The following is a 25,000-nucleotide window of genomic DNA, read 5'->3' on the forward strand; positions in this document are numbered from 1 at the left end:
GCTTCAAAATACCAAATTAAGATCAGAGGCATTGCATATTAAGTGGGAAAAACCTATCCTTAATCAGCAATTAAAACATCTAGAATTGTCTCTTTCCTTTTAATTATGTTGTTCCTTGGTCTTTTAATTTATTTTTATTATTTATTTATTTAATTCTTTTTTGATCTAGTCAAGCGCGCGCTATTTACATTTTTCGCGTTTTTAACATTCAAATGTAACGTAAGCCCTGACACGTAGTTTGTAACGTACCTTAATATAAATTCAAATGTACAACAGTTAAATGCTCATTTGCAACTGAAGATGACATGAGAATGTCGAAACATGTCTTGTAAATTTAAACTCATAGTTTTTGTTTGTTTTTTGAGAGTTATTGTCACTCTGCTGTCTTTACGACCAATCACATACCAGAAAATCTGAATGACGTAAGGTTTCACGCGAAAATGTGGATGTGGCAGATGATCTAGCTATCATGTCGGGAGAAACACTGAAGAAATTTGTCAATGAGAGCTCAAAATGTTTCACATGTTCATCGTTGTGTCCTGGTAAAGATAGAGTATATATTTTTGGGAAAACTTCTCACAATTTCGTTGAAATTATAGAATCTACGCTTAACATAGACGTCAACTGCTACGCCAACGACACGAACGCTGGATTGTTTGAGAGGTTGTTAAAGTTTCAGTGAGCAACTGAGAAAGTAGAGGAAGCTAAAAACTGAACTGAAACTCTTTATTCGCACTACTTCAAGAGGTTACTACAGATTATGAAAGTCAGAATATATAAGAAACAGTAAATTACATCAATAATCAAAACGAAATACAAGACGCATTTCAATCGAGGCCAAGGGCTAAACGCTTGCTTCGACCTACAGATGGAGATCAGAAGGAAAAAAGCGCGTGCTTGCCGTGAACAAACCGGGCGAAGGCTTCGAGAACACTGCAATTTAGGTCGGCCAACGTCTCCTACACTACTTGTACTTCTTCATTTGCCAGTCCGCCGCTAGCTGGAGTGAACCCGATTAGTTATGTTCGTGGCTTCTTATCACCGGTACAGGAAATCGGCCCGAATTATCGAGTGTTTCCGCACGTTGGTACAACGCAACAACAATAACAACAATATGACCACTTTCATCGGTAACATAGTCAAACACGAGCGGGAGTGCTTGATATATTAACGATTTCCCGGATCCTGTAGGCAACTTAACAAAAACATCTTCTTTCTCGACTAAAACTTTTCTAATTGCAAGCTTCTGGTGAGCATTAAGTTTGAAAATTTTGAACTTTGACGACGCTTTGCGAAAAGCTCCTTCAAGCACCGCCATTTGTCTTGTGTTTTCCACATGAGGATCGCGATAGAAAACGATATCTGATTGGACGAGTCTCAAAAGGTGAGTCTGGCGCGAAAAGGTTCCTGAAAATGGAACCCGGGCTGTGATTGGCCAATTCGGAGAAAGGAATGTAGTTCGGTTGTCAGCAGCCGTTCTTTTGGGGGAGCGTTGCGTGACATCCAAAAACAACGGCTGCGAGGGAGACTAACAATGTAGTGGATTTCTGTATTCTGCAACTCCTACGCACGATGAATTCCCCGTGGGTGGTGGTGATGGTATAAACAGTTCTCCCCGTGCTTAGACGGGTACGAAGGATTTCTCTCCTCCTTCCCGCCATTGGAGCCAGCCATAATTTTATGGCTATTTTTTTCTTCCATTTTAATTGTTTCCTTTTTGTCTTGTTCAAAAAGTCTCCAGTAAGTTCATTCCTTTTATTCAGCCATTTTGTTTGACTGTTCAACAATGAATCGGAAAAGGACTGGGTAGGGGAATTAAAGTGCTAACTTGGGTGAAGAAGAAACGAGAAAACATACCCTGAGAAAAAACTAAAACTTGTATTTTTATTTACTTTCTTCTTTCAATGCATATCAATTACAGCAAAAAATGGGTCTAGGAGAAAAGTTAAGACAAAATTGAAATCTAAAAAAAGCCCAGTTGAAATTGTGTTACTCAAGTTTCCCTGGTAACGGGTACATGCACGAAATCAATTTGTTAAGTCCCTTTACAACCTTAGAAGTTCTCTCTGTAATCCGAACATTCATATCAAACTGTTTCCCCACTGCGATGGACATTTGTTTTTGTCGGTTCCAGCCTGGCGCGGCCGCTAACCCAGATGCCCTCCTGAGCAAATTTTCAAAATGGCGGACAAGCCAAAGAGAGAGATAAGAGAACCAAAGTGATTCTGCAACGAATACTCAGCATACACCTATGTTAAAAAGGTCATTTCACAGAGAAAAGATACAAAATTGTATGAAGTTGAAGTCACGGAGGTTGACAAACCCAACGAGAGACTGAAAATTCACTACATTGGCTACAGTACACGCCTCGATGAGTGGAGACCCTTCGGGGACGGTGAAGCATCTGAATATTTTCCCTCGAAATTGTATAGATTAGTAGGCTGCAAGAAAAATTTATTGGACGACGTTTAGGGTAAAAACAGCAATCTAACCTGAAAAAATGTATTTATTCCGACTCTTTCGGAAAATAACTTTACAAATCTTATTTGTTTATCTCGTAACTAAACGATGGTAAATTAATACCCGAAGCGCTTTCCGAGCTACCCGATTCTTCTCCCACTGCTTTCACGCTTATAAAACAGGAAACGAGCAAAAGGAGGAAGGTGTGGCTGTTTTGACTAGCCATTTGACGAGGTTCAATCTGCTCCTTGTTTGACAATTTACATATCAAAACAAAGGAAATTTGTTCCTCTCTTTGATTTTGATGGTATATTTTCAATTTGCGCTTGCGTAAAAGAGAAATCGCCCAAGACTCCTTGCTTGGTCTTGTTTTGACCACGAACGCCTTCTTAATTTTGACGGACCCGCTCGGGAAAAGGTGAAAATGACGAGGGAAAAACTCTACTTTGTAGTACGAAAATAAATAAAATGGAAAGCCATGATATTATAGTTCAATGTTTCGGTGGTACATTGTTAACTTTTTATACGGAGAGTCGGCAAGATGAAGGGCTCGTCAGCTCCGACGAAGGGCTAACGCTCGAAACGTCAGCTTTTGTAATCATTACGGTGGCCAATTTACCATTTCAACTTTGTTGATATATATCCAAATTATTTTGTTACTCCCACCGACGCAGCCCCAAACAGTTTCTTTCGAAACTATCAGCCTTTTTATCAAGATGATATAACATCCAAAAATCGCACTCGATTTGAGTCGGCCGATGAAGTGGGCGTGGTCACGAAGTTCAGTAAGAGACTATTTGTACCCCGTGAGTTTGATATGACTGAATTTTAAGCTGCTTCTCTAACTAGTATCTTAAACCTTTATTGCTCGAAAAAAAATTTATTCCCCGAAGATTTAATTCCGTCAAATCTAAAAGATAGTAGTAAATAAATCGAGTACGGAAGGCACTTAAAAAAAAAAAATCTAAAATATCATTACGTTTTTCCTTCCAAAAGAAAAACCATAAAAACTTTACATAATGATACTCCAATGGGGAAAACTTTTTTTATCATACTTGAGGTGCCATATGATACCTTGTCAAAAAAATTACAAAAAAATTTCAAATATGTTTGGTGTTACAAAAAGATATTTCGAAAAAAGTACCCAATGTGTGCTTAGGCAATCATAGGCATCACTTAAGGAAATAATTTACTTTCAATTTTCTTGGCTTCATTGACTAATAGCTGTCGAAAAGACAATTTAGGAAATTTTGCTTATTTTGACTGCTTAACAATTCGCTTTTCGAAAAATAAAGTTCTTGAAGTTTGTTCTCTGTCAAATTTCAACTCTGCATTATAAACTGTTCTGTTCCATGTTATATATTACAAACTCTTTGACGAGATGCTCGCGACAATGGCGGATTACCACCAGTTTATCTCGAAGATCTCTTTCACAAATGGAGTCATTTTCAATTAAGGAAAGGGGGCGATTGAAATAAACAAGCTTTCCTCAGTCCCAGTACCTTCTGATGCACAGAGTTTACTTGACTCATGGCTCTTTAGGTGTAGTAGACTTTGGCCACTTTCCAAAATCAAAACTCACGTTGTCGCCAATTAGCATGAACGAGGCCCACTTAGAAATGTCTTCAAAGCCGTTATTCCTCATCCACTTTCTGGCCTCGTAAAGAGATTCACTGGCACTTTCACCACGGAACAAATGTTCGTAAAAACAACCCATGAATTTCTCTGTGGCTCTGTCATCCAAGGCCCATCGTGCCGCCAACACTGAGCGAGCACCGGATCCTATGAACGCTCGAGCGATTCCAATAACTCCCTCAGCTCTAATCTGTCCACGAGCACTGTGACAACAGCTAACTACCACCAGTTTAGCTCGCAGCTTAGTTTGTGAGATGTCCGCCATCGTCAAAAGGTAGGCTTCTTCTCGTGGAATAAAGGGTGTTGAGCGCTTAGGAGAAAGAAGAATCTCTCCTCTTTCGGCATCTCCATGTGCAGCAAGATGAATTAGACTCACTGAGTTAATCGCTTGAAGTACAGCCTCCTTTGTTGCATGGTGTGCAGTCAGAGGTGTTACGCCAAGAAGTCTTCCAATCATCTCTGCCTCATTTCTTGCACATGGCAATGGTGCTATTGTCCTGCGTCTTCCGTTGTAAATCACCTCTCCAACCTCAGGGTCACCTACTATCAATGCCCCGGCCTGACTGTGATACTCTGGGGGGCTCTCCTGAATAATCTTGAGAGTCGTTAAAGAGGGAACGATACGGATCCTAGCCGTCTCCGAGAAATACTTGCCTCCTTCTTCACGTAAGGCTGCAAATGGAACTTGGTACATACAGGAATCGGGGACAATTATGACCTCGGACTCCTTCAGTAAATCAGCCACAGGAGCGATGATTATCTTGTGGCATAAGTGAAGATTCGCTTTAATAACTTTAACAGCATCGTCGTCACGCATCAGGGCGCAATTTTCATGGACAAGCGACATTGACTCGGTATCGTCAAACGATCGATCTTCGCATTTCTCTTCGGGTAAAATGCCAAGGAAACTTCTTGAGAAAAACTCATCTAACGAAGGGACTAGTCCAGTCACCTCGCTTGGGCGAAGATTTACTTTTCTTTTTAAAAAAAGAATGGCTCTCTTTGCTTTGAAAACCCAAAACCGAACAGATTCTTCATCAATCGAAATATACAAGCATGCACAGTCTCCTTCTCTTGGAATAACATTCTGAATGCCACACCACGTTTCTGGACTGCCTGTAATCTGCTCTTTTAAAGAGTATTGAGTCGCCATCAAGTCGGCCAAGCCTCTTGCCCGTCTTAGTTCCTCGACATAAAGAGCGTCTTCGGGCTTCGCACCGGAAGAAAGCAACTGACTGAGCATCTTGTAGGGAAAGGTACCGTGCTCCTCTAAAAGTGACGTTTTAAGCTGATCGTTTTCTTTAAGGGAACTTCGTAAAGTGTCGAACTTTTCAATGCTTTGAAACAGGTACGAAAACGCGGCTTTAAAATCAACTTCTGATACTTTCAACACCGTTAGGAAACAAAGGCATTTGAACTCCATAAAAATGTCCTTAATATCTCTACTGAGTCGGAGAGCCTTCCTAGAGTATTTTTCGGCCATGTCATATTTACCAATAGAGTGGAAACATGATCCCAAGTGTGCGTAACTGACTACCTCTCCTAGTCTGCTGCCAGCCTCTATCGAAATTGCAAGTGCTCTTTCGTGATATTCCTTAGACTTCTCATACAAACCCCGCTGATGAGCGATTATTCCAAGATTTGTTAAATCATTCGTTTCTCTTATTCGGTCACCGTCTTTCCTTCTAATTGCCATTGCTCTTTCAAGACATTTGTCGGCCTCCCCAAATTTACCAAGAGACAAATAAAGTTGCGATAAGTTTCCGTAGATGTCTGCTTCTCCATCTCTGCCGCCAACAGCTTTTCTGATAGCGAGTGCTTTCTCCAGGTACTCTCGGGCCTTGTCGTATTGACCAAGCGATGTGAACAACGTTCCTAAGTTTCCGTAGATTGTTGCTTCTCCATCTCTGTCGCCAACAGCTTTTTTGATAGCGAGTGCTTTCTCCAGATACTCCCGGGCCTTGTCGTATTGACTAAGCGATATGAACAACGTTCCTAAGTTTCCGTAGCTTGCTGCTTCTCCATCTCTGTCGCCAACAGCTTTCTTGATAGCGAGTGCTTTCTCCAGATACTCTCGGGCCTTGTCGTATTGACCAAGCGATCGGAACAACGTACCTATGTTTCCGTAGTTTGCTGCTTCTCCATTTCTGTCGCCAACAGCTGTTTTGATAGCGAGTGCTTTCTCCAGATACTCTCGGGCCTTGTCGTATTGACTAAGCGATATGAACAACTTTCCTAAGTTTCCGTAGCTTGTTGCTTCTCCATCTCTGTCGCCAACAGCTTTTTTGATAGCGAGGGCTTTCTCCAGATACTCTCGGGCCTTGTCGTATTGACTAAGCGATATGAACATAGTTCCTAAGTTTCCGTAGTTTGCTGCTTCTCCATCTCTGTCGCCAACAGCTTTTTTGATAGCGAGTGCTTTCTCCAGATACTCTCGGGCCTTGTCGTATTGACCAAGCGATCGGAACAACGTTCCTAAGTTTCCGTAGTTTGCTGCTTCTCCATTTCTGTCGCCAACAGCTTTTTTGATAGCGAGTGCTTTCTCCAGATACTCTCGGGCCTTGTCGTATTGACCAAGCGATTGGAACAACGTTCCTAAGTTTCCGTAGTTTGCTGCTTCTCCATTTCTGTCGCCAACAGCTGTTTTGATAGCGAGTGCTTTCTCCAGATACTCTCGGACCTTGTCGTATTGACCAAGCGATCGGAACAATATTCCTAAGTTTGCGTAGATTGCTGCTTCTCCATCTCTGTCGCCAACAGCTTTTTTGATAGCGAGTGCTTTCTCCAGATACTCTCGGGCCTTGTCGTATTGACTAAGCGATATGAACAACGTTCCTAAGTTTCCGTAGTTTGCTGCTTCTCCATTTCTGTCGCCAACAGCTTTTTTGATAGCGAGTGCTTTCTCCAGATACTCTCGGGCCTTGTCGTATGGACCAAGCGACATGAACAATGTTCCTAAGTTTCCGTAGATTGTTGCTTCTCCATTGCTGTCGCCAACAGCTTTTTTAATAGCGAGTGCTTTTTCCAGGTACTCTCGGGCCTTGTCGTATTGACCAAGCGATTGGAACAATGTTCCTAAGTTTCCGTAGCTTGTTGCTTCTCCATCTCTGTTGCCAACAGCTTTTTTGATAGCGAGTGCTTTCTCCAGATACTCTCGGGCCTTGTCGTATTGACCAAGCGATTGGAACAATGTTCCTAAGTTTCCGTAGATTGCTGCTTCTCCATATCTGTCGCCAACAGCTTTTTTGATAGTGAGTGCTTTCTCCAGATACTCTTGGGCCTTGTCGTATTGGCTAAGCGATATGAACAACGTTCCTAAGTTTCCGTAGCTTGTTGCTTCTCCATCTCTGTCGCCAACAGCTTTTTTGATAGCGAGTGCTTTCTCCAGATACTCTCGGGCCTTGTCGTATTGACTAAGCGATATGAACAACGTTCCTAAGTTTCCGTAGTTTGCTGCTTCTCCATATCTGTCGCCAACAGCTTTTTTGATAGCGAGTGCTTTCTCCAGATACTCTCGGACCTTGTCGTATTGACCAAGCGATCGGAAAAATATTCCTAAGTTTGCGTAGATTGCTGCTTCTCCATCTCTGTCGCCAACAGCTTTTTTGATAGCGAGTGCTTTCTCCAGATACTCTCGGGCCTTGTCGTATTGACTAAGCGATATGAACAACGTTCCTAAGTTTCCGTAGTTTGTTGCTTCTCCATCTCTGTCGCCAACAGCTTTTTTGATAGCGAGTGCTTTCTCCAGATACTCTCGGGCCTTGTCGTATTGACCAAGCGATCGGAACAACGTTCCTAAGTTTCCGTAGCTTGCTGCTTCTCCATCTCTGTTGCCAACAGCTGTTTTGATAGCGAGTGCTTTCTCCAGATACTCTCGGGCATTGTCATATTGACCAAGCGACATGAACAATGTTCCTAAGCCTCCGTAGATTGTTGCTTCTCCATCTCTGTCGCCAACATCTCTTTTGATAGCGAGTGCTTTCTCCAGATACTCTCGGGCCTTGTCATACTGACCAAGCGACATGAACAATGTTCCTAAGTTTTCGTAGATTGTTGCTTCTCCATCTCTGTCGCCAACAGCTCTTTTGATAGCGAGTGCTTTCTCCAGATACTCTCGGGCCTTGTAGTATTGACCAAGCGATCGGAACAATGTTCCTAAGTTTGCGTAGCTTGTTGCTTCTCCATCTCTGTCGCCAACAGCTTTTTTGATAGCGAGTGCTTTCTCCAGATACTCTCGGGCCTTGTTATGTTGACTAAGCGACTTGAATAATGTTCCCAGTTCGTTGTAGCATTCTGCTTCTTCTTTTACATTGCCAGATGCTTTCATGATGTTTTTTGCCGTCTCATAAAATTTTATTGCCTCCTTAAGATTGTTTTGAGCTCGAAGTATTCTACCAAGAACTAAATTTAGGCAACCTTTATGGAAGTTGTCATCAGAGTCCTGAGACAAGAGTAATACTTTGGACACCACCTTTCTCCTTAAATTTAAAATGCTTTTATGAAGTAATTTCGAAACTGGACTTTTCTTGCTTAAATTTCCATTGTTTAGTAGAACTGAACATTCTTCGCAGAATAGGATGGCTCTTCTAACGAAACCAGTGTTGAGAAGGAAAGTGGCGACAGCTAAACCTATGTTGATAGCTAACGTGACAAAATCTTCTCCTGTGTTGTCCATCACAGGTCTCTTCGCTGTTATTGAGAAAAAAAAATGCGGAGAGTTAACTACTACACATCTGAGGCGAATAATTTAAAATCGAAAAGTTCAAACTACGCCCAGATGGCCATTCTCTTCCTCCCTTCCCCCGTAAAACAATGGGGAGCTTTAGCAACGTCGTGTCAATTTCTAACTTTTGGTTTTTTTAACTCTTTCGAGGTTATTCCGATGTGTTTTACTTGGAAAATGCTGGCGAATTATTCAGGGACTATATCACTACGAATGGCGCTAAAGTAAGGAAAAAGAAAGAAAAATTAACCGTCATGCGCTCACGTTCTCGAGAAAACCTAAAGTTTGGTTATTTCACAATGTTGTCTTGCCGAGAGCGGCAAAGAAATGTACCAAAATGTTAAACGGTTGTGCAGGGCGATTGTTTTTGCTCATTAAGCCTATTGTTTTCTGCCGTTCTCGTTGCCGTCGCCGTCGCCGTCGTCGTTGCTAAAGCTCCCTAATGAAAAATTACGCATGTTCGGCAACTTCGTACGGTTACAACGCGATGCAATCCTGCTTTTTAACTTTGTGTGCTAACAGACGTTCCTTTTATCTCTTAGAAAATAGGAAGTCTGAATAGTCTCGTAAAGGAAGAGGTCTCGTATTTGGTTAATTCCTGGCTACATTACTGGCCAAGCTAAAAGATTGGCCTTGACCCCTTCCGTGACAGCCGTTCAACGGATCGCAATACAATTTTTGTCATTTTAGCCCGAACTCTTTTCAAGCTGGACGCGCCGCCTATGGCGGGCCAAGAAAGATACTTTGAGGAATTAAACTTCAAGGATAAAGCTTAAAGATGATGTATATTTTAATTTGTAAATATATCGTAACGGACCATTTTAAAGGCTTTTAAATGGGTCGTGACAGCTGTTCAGCGATATGCCTTGCATTTGAAGACAAAAACCCAAACTCTTTTAAACATGGACGCGCCGCTAATGCCGGACGAATACAGAGAATTGAAGGAATGAAAATACAAGGATAAAGCTTTGACATGATGTATATTATGATCAGTAAATGTATATGGCATACCTATTTATAGGCCATTGAAGTTGACCTTTATTTTACCTCTGCGAAAAAGACGCGAAGTACTCTATTTCAACGCCGACGAGTCACTATTCAGACTGAACGCGACAACATAGCAAGAAATTAATATTTTCCAAGAGATTAAAGGACCCTCTGCTAGCACACAAAATTAGTAAGCGGGATTGCATCGCTTTGTAGCGTACGAAGTTACCGAAGTTGCATAATTTTTTTCATTGCTTTACGTGGCGGACAATGGCCATCCGGGCGTATTTTGAACTTTTTGATTTTTCGGGGAAAAAAAGCGCGATCGAACTTTTTGATACAATTTTCGAAAAAGATTCACTAAAAGGGTCCTTTAGAAAAAATGAAATGAATTACGAAATCTTGCAACTGTCGGCGGATTCTCGATATTTATGGTCAGTGGCTCTTAAAGTGCTACTGAGACCAAATTTAGCGTTTGCCGGATTTTTCACTTTTCAATAGCTCTAGCTACAGTATCTGATGGCTGCAAGAGGGGCCATTGGTTTGAAACTATTTCAGGGATCTGGGTATGATCTCTGGAATCGTGTTAAAGCCACTGAAGTTTGACCTACGTTCATGTTTTCCCCGTTTGCGTAAGAAGTTTAAGTCAATACTTAAACAGTATTTCCAACCTCGGTTCCAGGGCCTTTTCCCTTAGTTGGAGGTGGGACGGGTAAAAGTCCACCCCCAAGTAAGGGAAAAGGCACTGAGTTTGCAGTATTTCAATATCCAGAACTTCATAGCTTATAAAATTGAAGATCGGCAATAGGGAATAATATACTGAAAATATGAATACTTCTTCAATTTCTCACCAACTGTTTGCTGATTGGCTAATTTCAGTAAACATGGTCAAATTAGACAACAACATAGGCAATTTGACCTCGTCTTTTATGTGGCGACGTAATGTCAATTGGTATCGTTTTTGTGCACGTATTCCATTTCCCGTAATATCTCAGATAAAAGACAGCGAACTTTACTCTCCCTAAAAAGTGGTTTACCCCTCTATTAATCGGTACACTTAACGTATATCAACTTCTCTTGTTTAGTTTCCGCTTTCTGGTTATCAGATTTTTCAAATCACTTGATGCTTGTTTACAAACTTGATTAGATTACTTTGGTTAAGATTTTATTGTTGTCTTTCAGATAGTGAAGGACGGTTTAAGAGGTACAAAAAAATGCGGAGAACCCTTGCATAAAAGAAAGAAATAAGTTCCATAGAAGATTCTTTGAGCTCAGACGAGTTCCTTCAAATGAGGAACACATTATCGGCTAAGAGATGCATGGAAAAGAATATCGTAAAATTCCGCCCGCCTATCAGCACTCCTGGTTATAGACCCATATAAGGTTATAGGCTCATATAAGGTTATAGGCCCATATAAGGTTATAGGCCCATCTACTTGCAAACAAAAAATATTCATCCGGTTATAAGCTCCCTTCCCCCCGATATTAGCCCCCCTCTATGCTAAGTAAGGAATGTCAGAAACCAAAATTCCAGGAAATAAATACTGAAAAAATACCAAGCCAAGGCGAAGGAATACGGACGAAGAAAACGCTCAAGGAGACTAATGAAACGTTAAAAATAGGAGTGCTGAAAAAACCTAAAGACTTGGAAACCTATCCTAGAAACCTCATTGTAAGCGAGAATGGCCTTAAAAGAAGGTAAAATATTGCAGTCGTTTGTACTTTGGATGTATCGTAAACCGTATTTTCCCGCGCAATTTACCTTGAATTTTAGGTCGCGTAATGGTTATGGTTATGGAGCGAAAACAACGCTCCGCTGTTTGTTTTCTGCCAAATGTATTTATCATGGGTTATGTAGCCCTCTCTTTGGGGTGTTACATGGTATGTTGTTACAAATGCTTCATTAGCGGTAGGTTTTACATATTAGAGTTGTTGTCACTTAGATTCATTCGCGTCTTACGACTTGGGGTTATCAGTTTCTTTTAGACGTAGTTTTTGCATGCTGCTATTTGAAAGTTTTGGCTCGTTTACGGAATCATTGTTATACGAACATAGTTTAGATTGTTTTGTTGGGTAGTTTTTCTTGCTACATCTTTTACATTTCTGAGTTTTCATTCTGTTTGTTGTGTCATTCCGATCCATTTTGATGATGAAGGTATAATGAAGAGGGTCGCATATGGCTCGTGTTGACACGCCCCAATTGTGGTTGCTTATTGAATGATAAATGTTTTATATTCGTTTGAGCGGGGTGGCGAATTTGAAAATAAACTTCAAGGAGGAAAACAGTGCAACTGGTCGAACTCTCGGGAAAAGTCCAAAAGAACTGGAAAACTTCAGTTCTGAAGAATGGGTGGGAGAACAATTTCGTGAGGGTCTCAATGGGTTCAACCGTCAAAGAATAGTTTATTTCACCATTTAACGTAAAAAAAAAAAAAACAGTGCGAACCTAGAGTTTTGGGAATTTTTCGAAGAGATCAGGGAAGGCGTAATTTTGTGTGAGCTGGTAGTAAATGGTAGTCATATTACATGCGCGCTCAAATGTTGTGTTCGCTCAGACTAGATTAAAGACAACTGTCCTTGTTCGCAGTACATGTAAATGTATTTGTAAATAAGATGGTATTTCGACAAATAAATCAGATGGAGTTAAGAGAAGAACCGCAAAAAGTAGCTGGAAGGACTGTTTGTGATGAGCTCTAATAGCTGTTTGTTGTATTTCACTGGCTTGTAGACACAACAGGTCAGCGCTAAAATAGCCGTTGTAGAAGACTACTCAATATTGTAGTCTGCAACGCTGACGTGCTGCGTATACAAGCCAGTGAATTTGTAGACTTTTTCAATCTAGTTCAGTTAGGTTTGCCACTTAAAAACAAAAGACCCACAAGTAATCCTAAACAAATAACTTACAATTTATAAAGTCAGAAACATCCAGCGTTCACGTTGATGAAAACAAAGTTAGTGCTTGGATGATGCATTTACCTGGAAAAAAGGGAATAAAAGCGATTGGTAATGAACAAATAATGGTCTCTACAAATGGAACAAAAGTTGCGATGTGTCCACAATATTGGTGATTGTTTTGTCACACCATTTTAAAAAAATAAATCAAACTCATTAAATGCATGTAGCCAGTGATTTCAGTTACTGTGAAGCATTAAGATAATTGACAAGCATCCCATGTCATTTTTTACGTCTTAGGTTTCCCACTGGTGAGTGACAACTACCCCCAGGTTTCGGGCAGAGATTTACAGGTGATCACCGTTTGAGGACGTGACTTTGGTTCCCTACCGAGGAGCAAAGTACAGCAACTTTCGCCATATTCCTCCGCAAAAATTTTCTCCTATCAACCATGTACAAGCAGTTCATTATTATTTAACTACGTTAAGGAATGTACAAATAACGTGCGAATCGCATACAAATAGCGCGCCATATTTGGACACTAGGTTCTTATTAGACGTTTTGGTGTGCAATATTGCTGAGTTTTTTACCATTTGTTTGTATTTTGATTAGCTCAACGGGATTGTCAAAACACGGCCCGAGTCGAAAAAATCTCAACACTGCTAAATACTAAAACGTCTAAGATTGATCCGACGGCTCAGGGGACGTCATATTCCCGCAAAAATTTTCCTCGTTATGTATTGGTTATGGGGGAGGCTGCTTGGTGCCACATATTAGTCGTCTGGAGTTAACGCCTTCAGGTGTAAAGACCAGTGACGTGGTTATTTTAGAGCAAATTACCAATGGGCTCCGTCCGTTTTTTCTGATCTGTTATATAAGTTAGTATTTTTGTTTTTGATCATGCAAATCACATCTTTTAGAAAACGAAAAGTTCAAGAAGAGAACGAGCTGATTATCACGCATAGATAGCTTACCATTTAAGGATAAAAGCTTCAGTTGTACTGTGATCGATCTTGTGATGAAGATCCAGCCGTTCTAAATTGATGAACTCTAAAGCCTGACGTTCCCTGTAAAACAGAGTAACATTTCTCAATTTTGCATGCTCAAATCCGTCATTGCTGATTTAATATATACACGTTGTGACCTACAATACCGAAACTCAGTTACTTTTGTTGGAACACTTGATTATTCTTAGTAAACTGCTGTATGGTTCTCCATATCTTTCTTCCAGAGATAGGATTTTATTCAAACTTCCGTGATATTGGATTTTTATTTTGCATTTTATGATTTCGGATGAAAGCTGTGGAGTTCAACCCTCGCTGTCATCTGCAAATCTCGCATAAATTATAATGAATCTTACTTGACAATCAGTGAGTTCCTAATCAATATATTTCAGGGATCTCCCAACATCCCGTGCGGCGTTATCACGTTAAAGAGCCCGGAAAAATGTGTTCTATCGCTTTTTGGACATAAATATAACCTGATAAGGCATCCGCTTGGAAACTGAATTGACTAACCAGACCAAGCGTACTATGAATCATTCAGTTTATCTTCTCTTTGTTTTTCATGTTAAATAAGAAAGATAAATAGTGCATAAGCTATGACGTATTCATTGTATTACATGGATAACAAACCATACCATACCACTTACTGAAGATGTAATGTACTTTCATAATAGTCAACCAGCATTCTCAATTAGTCGTGTACCCTTAGAAAGTGAAAGTTTTGCTATTTCCGAAAAATCAGAAAATTTTGACATGAATACGAAAAGCTAGTCGTGTTTAAATGTTTTTTTTAATTGCAATTGTTTCATAAGTTTCAAATGAAAGGACGAACTCAGCCATATAGAATTTAAACATTATTCGGATGATTGCTCGCTGTTAGCGCTCTCGAATTGCGAGTTTCAAAGCAAAAAGGAAATGCAAACGTTTGACCTGGGGAAATGACTGTTGTTAGTTTTGAGGAGAGTTTTTTACAGGCCCACGAATCCTATAACGTAAAGTAGGTTTAGGATCATTTCCCCCTCTCTCCCCTCCCAAAAAACGGAAGTATCAATTCTTGTTTATTACTCAACCTCGTTCCCAGGGTTTCTCATCTTCCCGCCCCTTGGAGCGAGCGAGGAGAGACTCTGGTTTAGGCTTTTCACGTGTCTCCCAGATTTTAGGAGATTTCAAATTAGCGGTTTGAGGGAGGGGCAGATAAGTGGGATTTTCTCTCCACTTAGTCCACTGGCGAGCGTAGCTTATTGGCAATAAAAACAAGCTACACGTGAAGCGCTTCGAACCGAATGTCAACTGAGAATATTCAGCAGACGCCCGAAAAGATCCGTAAGTCTTCCACTACGGTAAATATCAGTTGTTGCAGGCTTTGTAAATCAGTTGGAGACGTATCTTGCTCGAAGAACATCTATGCGAAAGGAAATCGCGCATCACTCGCCGCCGCCGAGGACATTTATGGCCGCCGTTGAGACAAGAAAAATTTTTTCCACATCTATTATGTAGGCCTTGAAAAGACGCTTGAAAAAATTTTTATTTCTTTCAAAACGGTGATCAGTGAAAGTCAGAGTTTTATCGTAACGGTGCTCGTTCTTATTAGATCTTTAATAAAGGTATTCAAAGGCGAAACAACATAAACAACTGGACGAAATGACAAGGAAGGTACAGGTCGTTGACTGTTTAACTTCTCGAAGAAGAGTGAAAAATCAAAGATTTGCCGTATCCCGTCGGTATTAAAAACGGCCACCACATCTCTGCCCGAATATATCGCTTCTAAACACTGGACTTGTTTGGGTTTTAAATTAACGTTACAATACCAACTCCGAGATATAGCCACTTGAAGGCTGCTATAAAACGTTGCGACCTGAACAACGATAGCGTCGATTTGAAGATGACAAAGGATATGAGGCAAAAATCGAGCAAACAAACGACTCGTCCCTATGGAATTTTTTTGCTGTCTAAACACGTGACCAGCCTAAACCAGGGTTTCTCCTCGCTCGCTCCAGGGGACGGGAAGATGAGAGACCTGGGAACGAGGTTGGTTTATTACTTTGGATACAGCGAATGTTATCTGCTTGGTATCATGTTTAAGTCATCTAGAGTTAACGCCTTCAAGGGTAATGACCGGTGATAATGAGATCATTTTCGAGTAAATTACCGATCGACTTCCTCCGTTTTTTTTATCTCGATTACATCAGTTAGTTTTTTTTGTCTTCGGTCATACAAATCACACCAGCTAGAAAATGAAAAGTTCACGAAGACAATTATACAGTAAATTATACAGTATATACAGCAAATTACGCACAGATAGCTTACCGTTTAAAGAGAGAAGCTTCAGTTGTACAGTGGTCGATCTTGTCTTGAAAGTCCAACCGTTCCAAAGAGATGATCACTGACGGCTTGACGTTTCCTGTAAAACAGAGTAAAATGTTTATTTTGGAAGCTCAAATCCGTCATTTGTTCTAACGTTTGACGTGCCAAACCGAAATACATTCACTTATTTTTTTGTTAATATATTTGTCTTAATCATCCAATCACACTAACTATGAAATAAAATTTTCACGAAGACAATGTGTCGATCATCACGCACAGATAGCTTACCGTTTCAAAAAAGAAGCTCCAGTTGTACTGTGATCGACCTTGAAATGAAAATCCAACCGTTCCAAGGAGATGAACACTGAAGCCTGACGTTTCTAGTTAAAAATAGAAAAATGTTTTCATCTTGGAAGCTCAAATTTCTAATAAAACGCCTGACACCCAAAACCGAAATAGATTCACTTATTTTTATTAGTATTCTTGTCATCGATTATACAAATCACACCCCGGGTAGAAAACGAAAAGTTCACGAAGACATTCAAAGTTGATTGCCACGCACAGATAGCTTACCGTCTCAAGAAAGAAACTTCAGTTGGACTAAGATCGTTTTTGTAAAGAAAATGCAACCGTTTAAAGCGATGAACACTGAAGCCTGATGTTTTCTGTAAAACAGAGTAAAATATCTTGTTTTTACATGCTCAAATCCATCTAGCTTTATTATAAAAGTTTGACGTACAAACCCGAAATACACTCACTCAACATCGAACACCTAATTATTCTGACTAAACTGCTGAGCAGCTCTCTATCCTTGGGTTTCACCCACGTGACCAATACCTTAGCAACGGTTACTATCCGCCATCTTGGTGCCCCTCGAGCGTAAACAAACCGTATCTAACGAAGAGTTTATGTGAGAAAGAAGGGATGGTTTTATGCATTATTGTTGGCTGTTCGAGCAAAAGTGGAAAGCATAAAGACTAAGTATTTTTTCGTATAATAATTTGATAATTTTATTATTTCTATAGCGCAAAATTCATTATATATATGATCAAATGCGCTATACTTAAGATCATCACAAATCAAGGGGAAGAACAGGAGGAACTAGAAGTTGTTGTATGGTTCGAGGCTTGCGGCTGTTGTAGATCCTCGATTTTTTGGTCGAGCTTTTCTTTGAGCTTCTTAGCCGATGAGAAATCGATGTCTTTAGCCCTCGCATACGGCACTTCATTGACCTATGTCGGCAAAATCCATGAGCATTTTACCTGAGTGTAAGTAAGCTTGGGGTGTCACGAAAACTCACACCCCGAAAACTCAGACCTCAGACCTCGAACCGCGAAAACTCAGACTCCTCGAAAATTTAAGAGATAAACTCGATTCATGATCACTCCTGGTAATCCCGCGTGTATTTTGACCTTTTGGGTCTTGATCCAACTGAAGCAGCAAAAGCAAGGCCGCAAGTTGCACATTTCGCAAAATCGTCCGATGGTTGAGTATTAAAACATTTTAGAGTGACACAAGACTTCATTTAGCTTAGATTTCTTCCATTTTTCCCGTTAATTTTGAACTTTTCATTCACAGTTAACAGGATCAAATGCGCCCGCTCCAACACCAAAGTATTAAAATGTGGCATGATTTTGACGAGCCGAAAGGGACGTTTGTTTACCTTTTTGTACTTCGTCGCACAGATCCTTGCTGTCGCTCTGTTAAAATTCTTAAATATTTCGCGATAATAATAGATACAAACAGAGACTCGGCCCACCAGTCCCAAAACGAAGACAATTTTGCGACCCTTGGGCTAGAGTTCTTAAATGAGGCAGAAAGAGAAAAACAACGCGAAAGAAGACTCGGCATCAGCGCCGTGACGATTCGCTTCACTGAAGAATCACTCTTGATATTGTTGTCCGTCTTTCGCGTCGGATTTGTTGCATTATTCCACCGGTTATATTATAAAAAAAATTGGTTCATGCTTTATGCTATGCAATATCGAATTATGGAGCACTTCGGAAGCTTGGAGAACACTTCGAGGTACCTGAGTTTTCGGTGTCTGAGTTTTCGTGACACCCAGCGAGCTTGCCATGAATTCTAGTAGTTGCCTCTAACATAAATAAAACACTCGCGATATGTGAGCATGACTCAGCCAGTCCAGCTTTGTATCCCAAGCAATGGGCTGACAAAATAGTCCCATCGTTTTCGGAAATGACCCAAATGTTCACTAAAGGATCATTCATATGCTGTGAATGCCAAACTCGTGCTCTCACGGCATACCTGTCGGCGATTACTTTGCCTACAACTGAGGTTACAAATCCCGACACCATTTGATTAAACGCCTCTAGACTCTTGAACGCCTTGAACTGCTTTTTGGTGTAGAAGCTGGTCTCAAGAACGAGGTAACTCAGCAAGTCCGACGCTTCCACAGGAGGCAAGCATTTCGGACTGAACTTCTCGGCTGGTATGCTTGCAGGGTCAACCCCAGTGACCGAGATCTTTTGCAAACATCTTTCCTTCCAACTCTCTAAGCTTTCGGCATACTCAGAGAGCACTGGGATACCTTAAGATGAATGCCAGATACTTTTATCGCTTTTTTCTTTCTGGATATTCATGTAGTTGGCGAAATAATACGGCGATAAGAGAGAGGGCTTCACTATAGAAATCGACTAATTATTCATAAATTTGACACCCGAGGGACACCAACATGGCGGACACTAACTTCAGCAAAGCTTGTGACGTCACCTGAAACCCAATCATATCTTCCTCCCAGAGTTTTAACTTTACTCATTCTTCCGTGGTTATCGATTTTCATTTTGAATTTTACGAAGTCCCGTGAAAACTGAAGAGTTAAACCCTCGCTATCTGGTGTAAGATTAGGGAAATAAATTCCTCTTCGTTTTAAAATTTTGCGAAGTGAATGTCATTCGTTCACCTCTTGTACATAATGAATTTTCTTAAGTAAAGAAACATCACTTCTTGAACTTTTTCTCGATCTTATTTGATAATTGATCAGTTCCTATTCAAATATTACGCCTAGCTCTAAAACCCCCTTATAACCCACCCATTTGAAAAATGCTACCCACACTGCGGCCTGACGTCCCCTGTTAAACAGAGTAAAATGTTCCATTTTTGCATGCTCATCCGTCATAAGCGTTTGAAGTACAAAAACCGAGATGCGTTCACTTTAGTTGGAACATTTAATCGTTCAGGGAAAATGGCTGAATAGCCCTCGATATCTTCCTTTCAGAAAAAGAAAAAAAATTATGAATTTCATTATTTCCTCCTTAAGTTTCTCTCTCGAAAGATCTGCATAAGCTTGGCTCACCAGCACCACTTTTGGCAGTTGACTTTAGTAGCTGAGAGTAACTCTAAACAAGTCAACTTTACCCTCACCGGTACTACGCAATTTGATTAACGGATACAATACATTTTATGTTCTAAATGAAAGTTGAACTTTTCGACCGACCTCGTTTGTGATTGTCTTCCTCTTTGTAGACTGTATTTTTCAGTTTTTATCGTAGCGCGACATCACAAATGTCTTCCACCAAGTTACTGCATTGAACAAACCATGATCAAGGTGTTACTCCTTTTTATATCACACTAAAAAAATTCATCTTTACAGTACTTACCACGACCTTAAGACATCGGTGCCTTGCCATAAAGAAAGCCATCTCTACCAGACTGTTTGCTTTCTTTCGACCAAACGTCACCGGTTACTCACATCAAAAAGTCAATCGAATATGATCCTCTGCCTATATTTCTCAGTTTCGCAGTCGTTCTAGTCCTCAGTCCTATCGTTTATCTCGGCCGGAAGCCCATTCTCGCTGAGCAAATGCAAACTTCGGATAATAAATTTTTGATTGTCGCAGTTGAAACACCAAACCCACATAATTACTTTTGATCAGAGCAGATACGATTAAGTTGCAGTAAATGAGGAATTCATTATATTCCTGTCAAAAAAGGAAGCGTAGGAGAACTTTAACTTTTATGATAATCCTCTCAGACTTTAACAAAAATCAATAAATTCCATCCAAGTAAGTAGAGGAAAGCTACTTACAGACCCGTATGCAGCCAGACCCGTATACAGTTGATCTTTTCCATGCGCATGCGTGGAAAATTATATTCTTCCTTGCTTTCTGATTACTCAACTTTCACAGAATAACAAAGAAAATACAACTCGAACAGGTATTGAGTAAGGAAGGAGGCAGGTATTAAACATAAATAGGTGACAGCTACTTTTCTGTCTTCCAGATTTACTAACTGTCACGTTTCACGCAATATTTAGTTGTTATTAACCGAGCAGGAGGTCTGTATGGGGGAATCTTGTCCGAGTTCGCCAGTACAGACCGAACGCAGTGAGGTCTGTACCAGCGACCGAGGTCAAGATTCTCCCATACAGACCGACCTACTTCGGTTAATAGGATGTTTATTATATGGCTGTGTCTTATATGCCAATTTTTTATATTCTTTGTACCTTTTTTTTCTTTACCGGTCTAGACTTTTTAATACTTTTTATTTTTACGGAGGACCTCCCTGAAAACCACGTACTTACGTGACGGGCGCTTCCTCCTTAAAGATTGTTTATTATTATTATTATTATTATTATTATTATTATTATTATTATAGATGCCGGTCTAGATGGGAAAATCTAGCTTTCAACATTGATTCCAGCTGATCAAATTCGTCAATTCGGTAGTTCCCAGTCCTTGTGAGACACAGCCATATAATAACAACAAATAATTTTGTGCAATGCTCAGTCTTAAAGTTAAAATACGGATTCTTCCCAAGGAAACAGATAAATAAAGGAAAGCAGTGCAAGGGCATTACGTACCTTTTAGCTCCTAACCTCCCATTAATGTTTTCTTCTTGACCTCCCCCCCGTACTCCTTTTTTTTTTACCTGTTGCTATTGTTGTGGCGATGGAGGTAAAAAAAAAAAAAGATTAATTTAAAAACCAGACCCGTATCCAGTTGATCTTTTCTTCAATTTGTTCAAGCACTTGTTTGTGCATTATTACAGCATCTCGAACATTCCCAGTGCATTTAGTCAGGCGATGGTATCCTCTCGTGAGATCGTTCGTCATCACGAGGCACAGAGAGAAAAACACGTAGCAAACAGCGATGGACGAATACATTCCCCAGTATGTGGAAGTGGCAAGGGAATACCAAACACCGTTGAAAGCTTTCCGATTTAGACACTTATGAGTAAGGGCTTTTCTAATGTGTTCTAAATCAAACATAGCTTGATAATGGGCGTCTAAGAACAGGACCCATGACGCAAGCAGCAAACCTGTAAAAAGACCCACGTTGACGCCTCGGCGTTGAACTTTGCACAGACCTCTCATCCTCTCCTGGGACTGATATCTGAAGTAATGCAAGGCCAGAGTGTACGATGAAAAGCCGCTTATCCATAGCGATGTGCGTAGTATTTTGGACCCAAGAACGTATGTGAACCGCTCCATCACCCAAGCGTTACTCGCAATTTCTCCCAAGCCAGTGCAAGGTCTCGTTCAGTAAAACTGAATGCAAAAGCAGCTGAGTGATCACAAGCGGGAGTCAGCTAAAGCAGCCGTTTGCTTAACAGCTGTCTTTGCTTATGTCGTTCGCGCGCTTCCCCGACCCCGCTAGTCCTCATGCCCCACAGAGTGAGAGCCTGGAAGAGAGTAATTTTGTTCATCCGTTACCGCTCCAAACACGCTACCGATTTTGATCGCATAACTTAATTGAGTCCCGAACTTTTTTATTTACATATTTACACTACTGGAAAGATTCGATGGCTCTGAACCGTTTAAAACCCAAATGTCAGAACAGAGAGTATGACTAATTTGAATCGTTGCTTTTACAGGTCGTGGAATCTGTATCATCTGTATCATTTCATCAAATCTAAAATAAAAACCTATGGAATCATATCAAAACGAAAATAAAAAAGAGTGGATGTATCAATTCGTCATGTGATAGGTGCAAAAAAAAGACACTGTTTTGACCATTTTTTCGATTGAACTTGGCCTTGAGAAAAGACAGGCCATAGGCCGAACTAACTCAAATTGACTTCTTTTCCTTTTTTCCTTTTCTTTTTTTATGGTTTTTGCATTTTGTCTTTTTTTCCCCAAGATGCTGACAAAATAGGCGTGTCGGGGGCCTGACCTTTTGATGCCCATATTTTGGAGTTTGAGGGAAAAGACTGGGTTATACTTTAATCAGATTGCAACGTGAGCTGAGGACGGAGAACCGTGAAAAAACCCGAGTAAAATGGCATGTGATAATTTCGTATTTCACGATCTAGTCGTTTTTTAGTGAAAAAATGTTAACTCATTCTTTTTCTCTTCACGGACTACTTATACTGACAAAGGAGAGAAGGTAAGCTCCAAGCAGTTATAAATAGATGTTGTAATCGTAATTGTGTTTCATTAGCTTAATCTTTCTCATCGTTTCGTTCAAAACTTTCACATGTCTTTCTCTTAAATTAAACAAATGGGAATCTCTATTCGAGTGTAAACATATATCTCTCTATTTTCAGCCGGAGGTTGGGTCTTTTGTGGCTTTTGATCACATCACATTTTGGGTCGGAAATGCTAAGCAGGTTAGTAAAAAATATAATTATCATCTGCCTCGAGGGGCCAGAAGTGTATTTTTACTGCAAAGAAAAAATTTAAAAAAATAAATAGATTTGCATAAGTACTGTACAAAGTGGAGCAAATAAGGTCGTTTATGGTCGTGAACAATACTTCACGTCGTGCATACGGCTCTATGAGAAGTCAAATTCAAGAAGACAGATGAAAAGCAGCTACTGTAGTTATTTGAGGAAACGGTTGGAAATTGAGTTAGGTCGAGTTAGGCAAGAAAACATGTGGATCAAGGAGGCTCATTTTGCACATTATGACCTCTAGCCAAATATTTTCCTATCCTACCCTTCCACTCATACAATAAGTAAGCATATGAAACCTAGAATAGCATTTTTTGAGAGTTAGTTATTTTATACTCTAAGGTTGATCATTATTACATTTAGAGTTATAGATTTTATGAGAAAACATTGGAATTGGCTGAGGTTGGAATACTCACAGGGACTCAAACTTCTTGTTTATTCCAGGCTCTTCACAAATGTTTACTTTTAAATTATTTATGTGCAGACTTATTCTATGGTAGATATGTGATCATAAATTAAGTAAGTTTTTCTGAGTACAAATACCTCGTGATGTTTGTGCACGTCTATGGCGTTATTTGTACTCTACGGAGTGTAGTTGGATAATAAAGGAAAGTATCACCTTTCAGAATATCTCTTGACTACTGCACAAATAATCGTTGTCAGTAGCACAGAAAATGTGCAGAGGTCAGTAAAGAGAATATGCATGCATTAGGGTGGAAAGGGTTTCTAAACATCTAACGATTTACTGTGTAGTGCTATATTATGTAGCAAACAGGTGATGGACTGGGAAATAAATAAACTTACTGCTAATGGGTGTTGTTTTGATGTAACGCTTAACCCTATAAAATAATATAAAGGAAATGTGAAGCAGCTGAGCGGGAGAACGACACGTTTCATCTCAGTAAGGAAAGAATCGTTAAGAGGGCAGTCCATTCATAAGGTCTCTCCTACAAGTCTGGTGGCTTTATATGTAGATAGAAGACTGTAAAATCTCAAGGGTCATCGAGCATCCATGCGATCATGCATCGTTTCAAGATGACCTAAATAACCTGGTTTCTTGGAGTCGACTAAATCATATGAGCTTTAATACCAAGAAATGCAAGTTAATGCGGATTACCAAGAATCGCTCGCCTATTCTTGCTCCTCTACAACTGGGTGGTACCACCCTTGACGTTACAGCTGAATTTTCAGATATTTGCTTGCTAACTAACCACAACCTGTCCTAGAACTCTCGCATAGATAAGATTTCCAGTAAGGCGAACAAAGTGCTTGGTTTCATAAGAAGGAATTGCAGAGATTTGAAGGATGTTTCAACACTAAGAACTCTATATTGCGCTCTGGTTAGGTCACAGCTGAAAGACGGGTCTGTTGTTTGGTCACCTTTCACTGCGAAGTATTACTAAATTGGAAAGAATACAGCGACGTGCAACAAAGTTCATTCTCAAATCTGATGATGACTATAAAGTTCGTATTTCTAAACTTAATTTTTACTGTCTCTAGAGCATAGACGAGTTCTTTTTGATGTACTCTTTTTTTAAAAAGCTTTGAACGGATACATTAATTTAGACATTTCTACATATAACGTTCCCAATTTTGATTATGTTGTCACCTCTAAGCTCTTAAATATCTATTGTTCTGTTATAATAAGATTGAAAAGCTGTTGAAGAATTTAAATGCTTACCATTCCCCTGGGCCTGACGGTTTGTCGCCGCTCATCTTGGGGGAATGTGTATCGGCTCTCTCCATCTATATGTGCATTAATCAATAAGTCCTTCGCTGTTGGCCAATTACCTAGCAAGTGGAAATTCGCCGATATAACACCTTTGTTCAAAAAGGGCAGTAAAAACTGCAGAAACAATTACCGTCAGATTTCACTAACATCGATCGTGTGTAAACTAGCAGAACAAATAGTAAAACACCGTATTATGGAGTTTTGGGGTGAAGCCAATATTTTCAACCCGAATCAATTTGCGTACATGAAATGTCGCTCTACGGTTACACAGCTGTTATCCTGTTTTAACGACTGGGAAAAATCTCGTAACAAGAGAAATCCTACGGATGTACTTCTGTTAGACTCCTCCAAAGCGTTTGGCAGTGTTCCACACAGACGTCTGCTTCATAAATTAGAAAGACACGGTATTGACGGCCCTCTTCTCAATTGGTTTCAAAGCTTCAGTTTTAATTGGTCGGTCGCAACGTGTTGTTTTAATAATAATAATAATAATAAATAATCTTTAAGGAGGAAGCGCCCGTCACGTAAATACGTGGTTTTCAGGGAGGTCCTCCGTAAAAATAAATAGTATTAAAAGCTAAAATAAGAAATACAATTGTTACAGATCTAAAACGGCGTATATCTAAAGTTTAA

The 25,000-nt window shown here is 40.1% G+C and overlaps 1 protein-coding gene and 1 pseudogene across 1 annotated transcript; both read right to left on the reverse strand.

Annotated features, from left to right (window-relative positions):
* Positions 1-1,864: 1,864 nt before the first annotated feature.
* LOC148718093 (uncharacterized) lies at positions 1,865-8,778 on the reverse strand. Its single transcript, XM_088743885.1, has one exon. It carries the CDS (start codon positions 8,768-8,770, stop codon positions 3,989-3,991), a length of 4,782 nt encoding a protein of 1,593 aa, XP_088600011.1. The 5' UTR covers positions 8,771-8,778; the 3' UTR covers positions 1,865-3,988.
* Positions 8,779-24,262: 15,484 nt separating this feature from the next.
* The window catches only part of LOC148718094 (uncharacterized), a 2,541-nt pseudogene continuing 1,803 nt past the window's right edge, over positions 24,263-25,000 (reverse strand).

This window comes from Stylophora pistillata, chromosome 13 (genome assembly GCF_964205215.1).
Source record: "Stylophora pistillata chromosome 13, jaStyPist1.2, whole genome shotgun sequence".
In the NCBI taxonomy this organism is placed as follows: Eukaryota; Metazoa; Cnidaria; class Anthozoa; order Scleractinia; family Pocilloporidae; genus Stylophora; species Stylophora pistillata.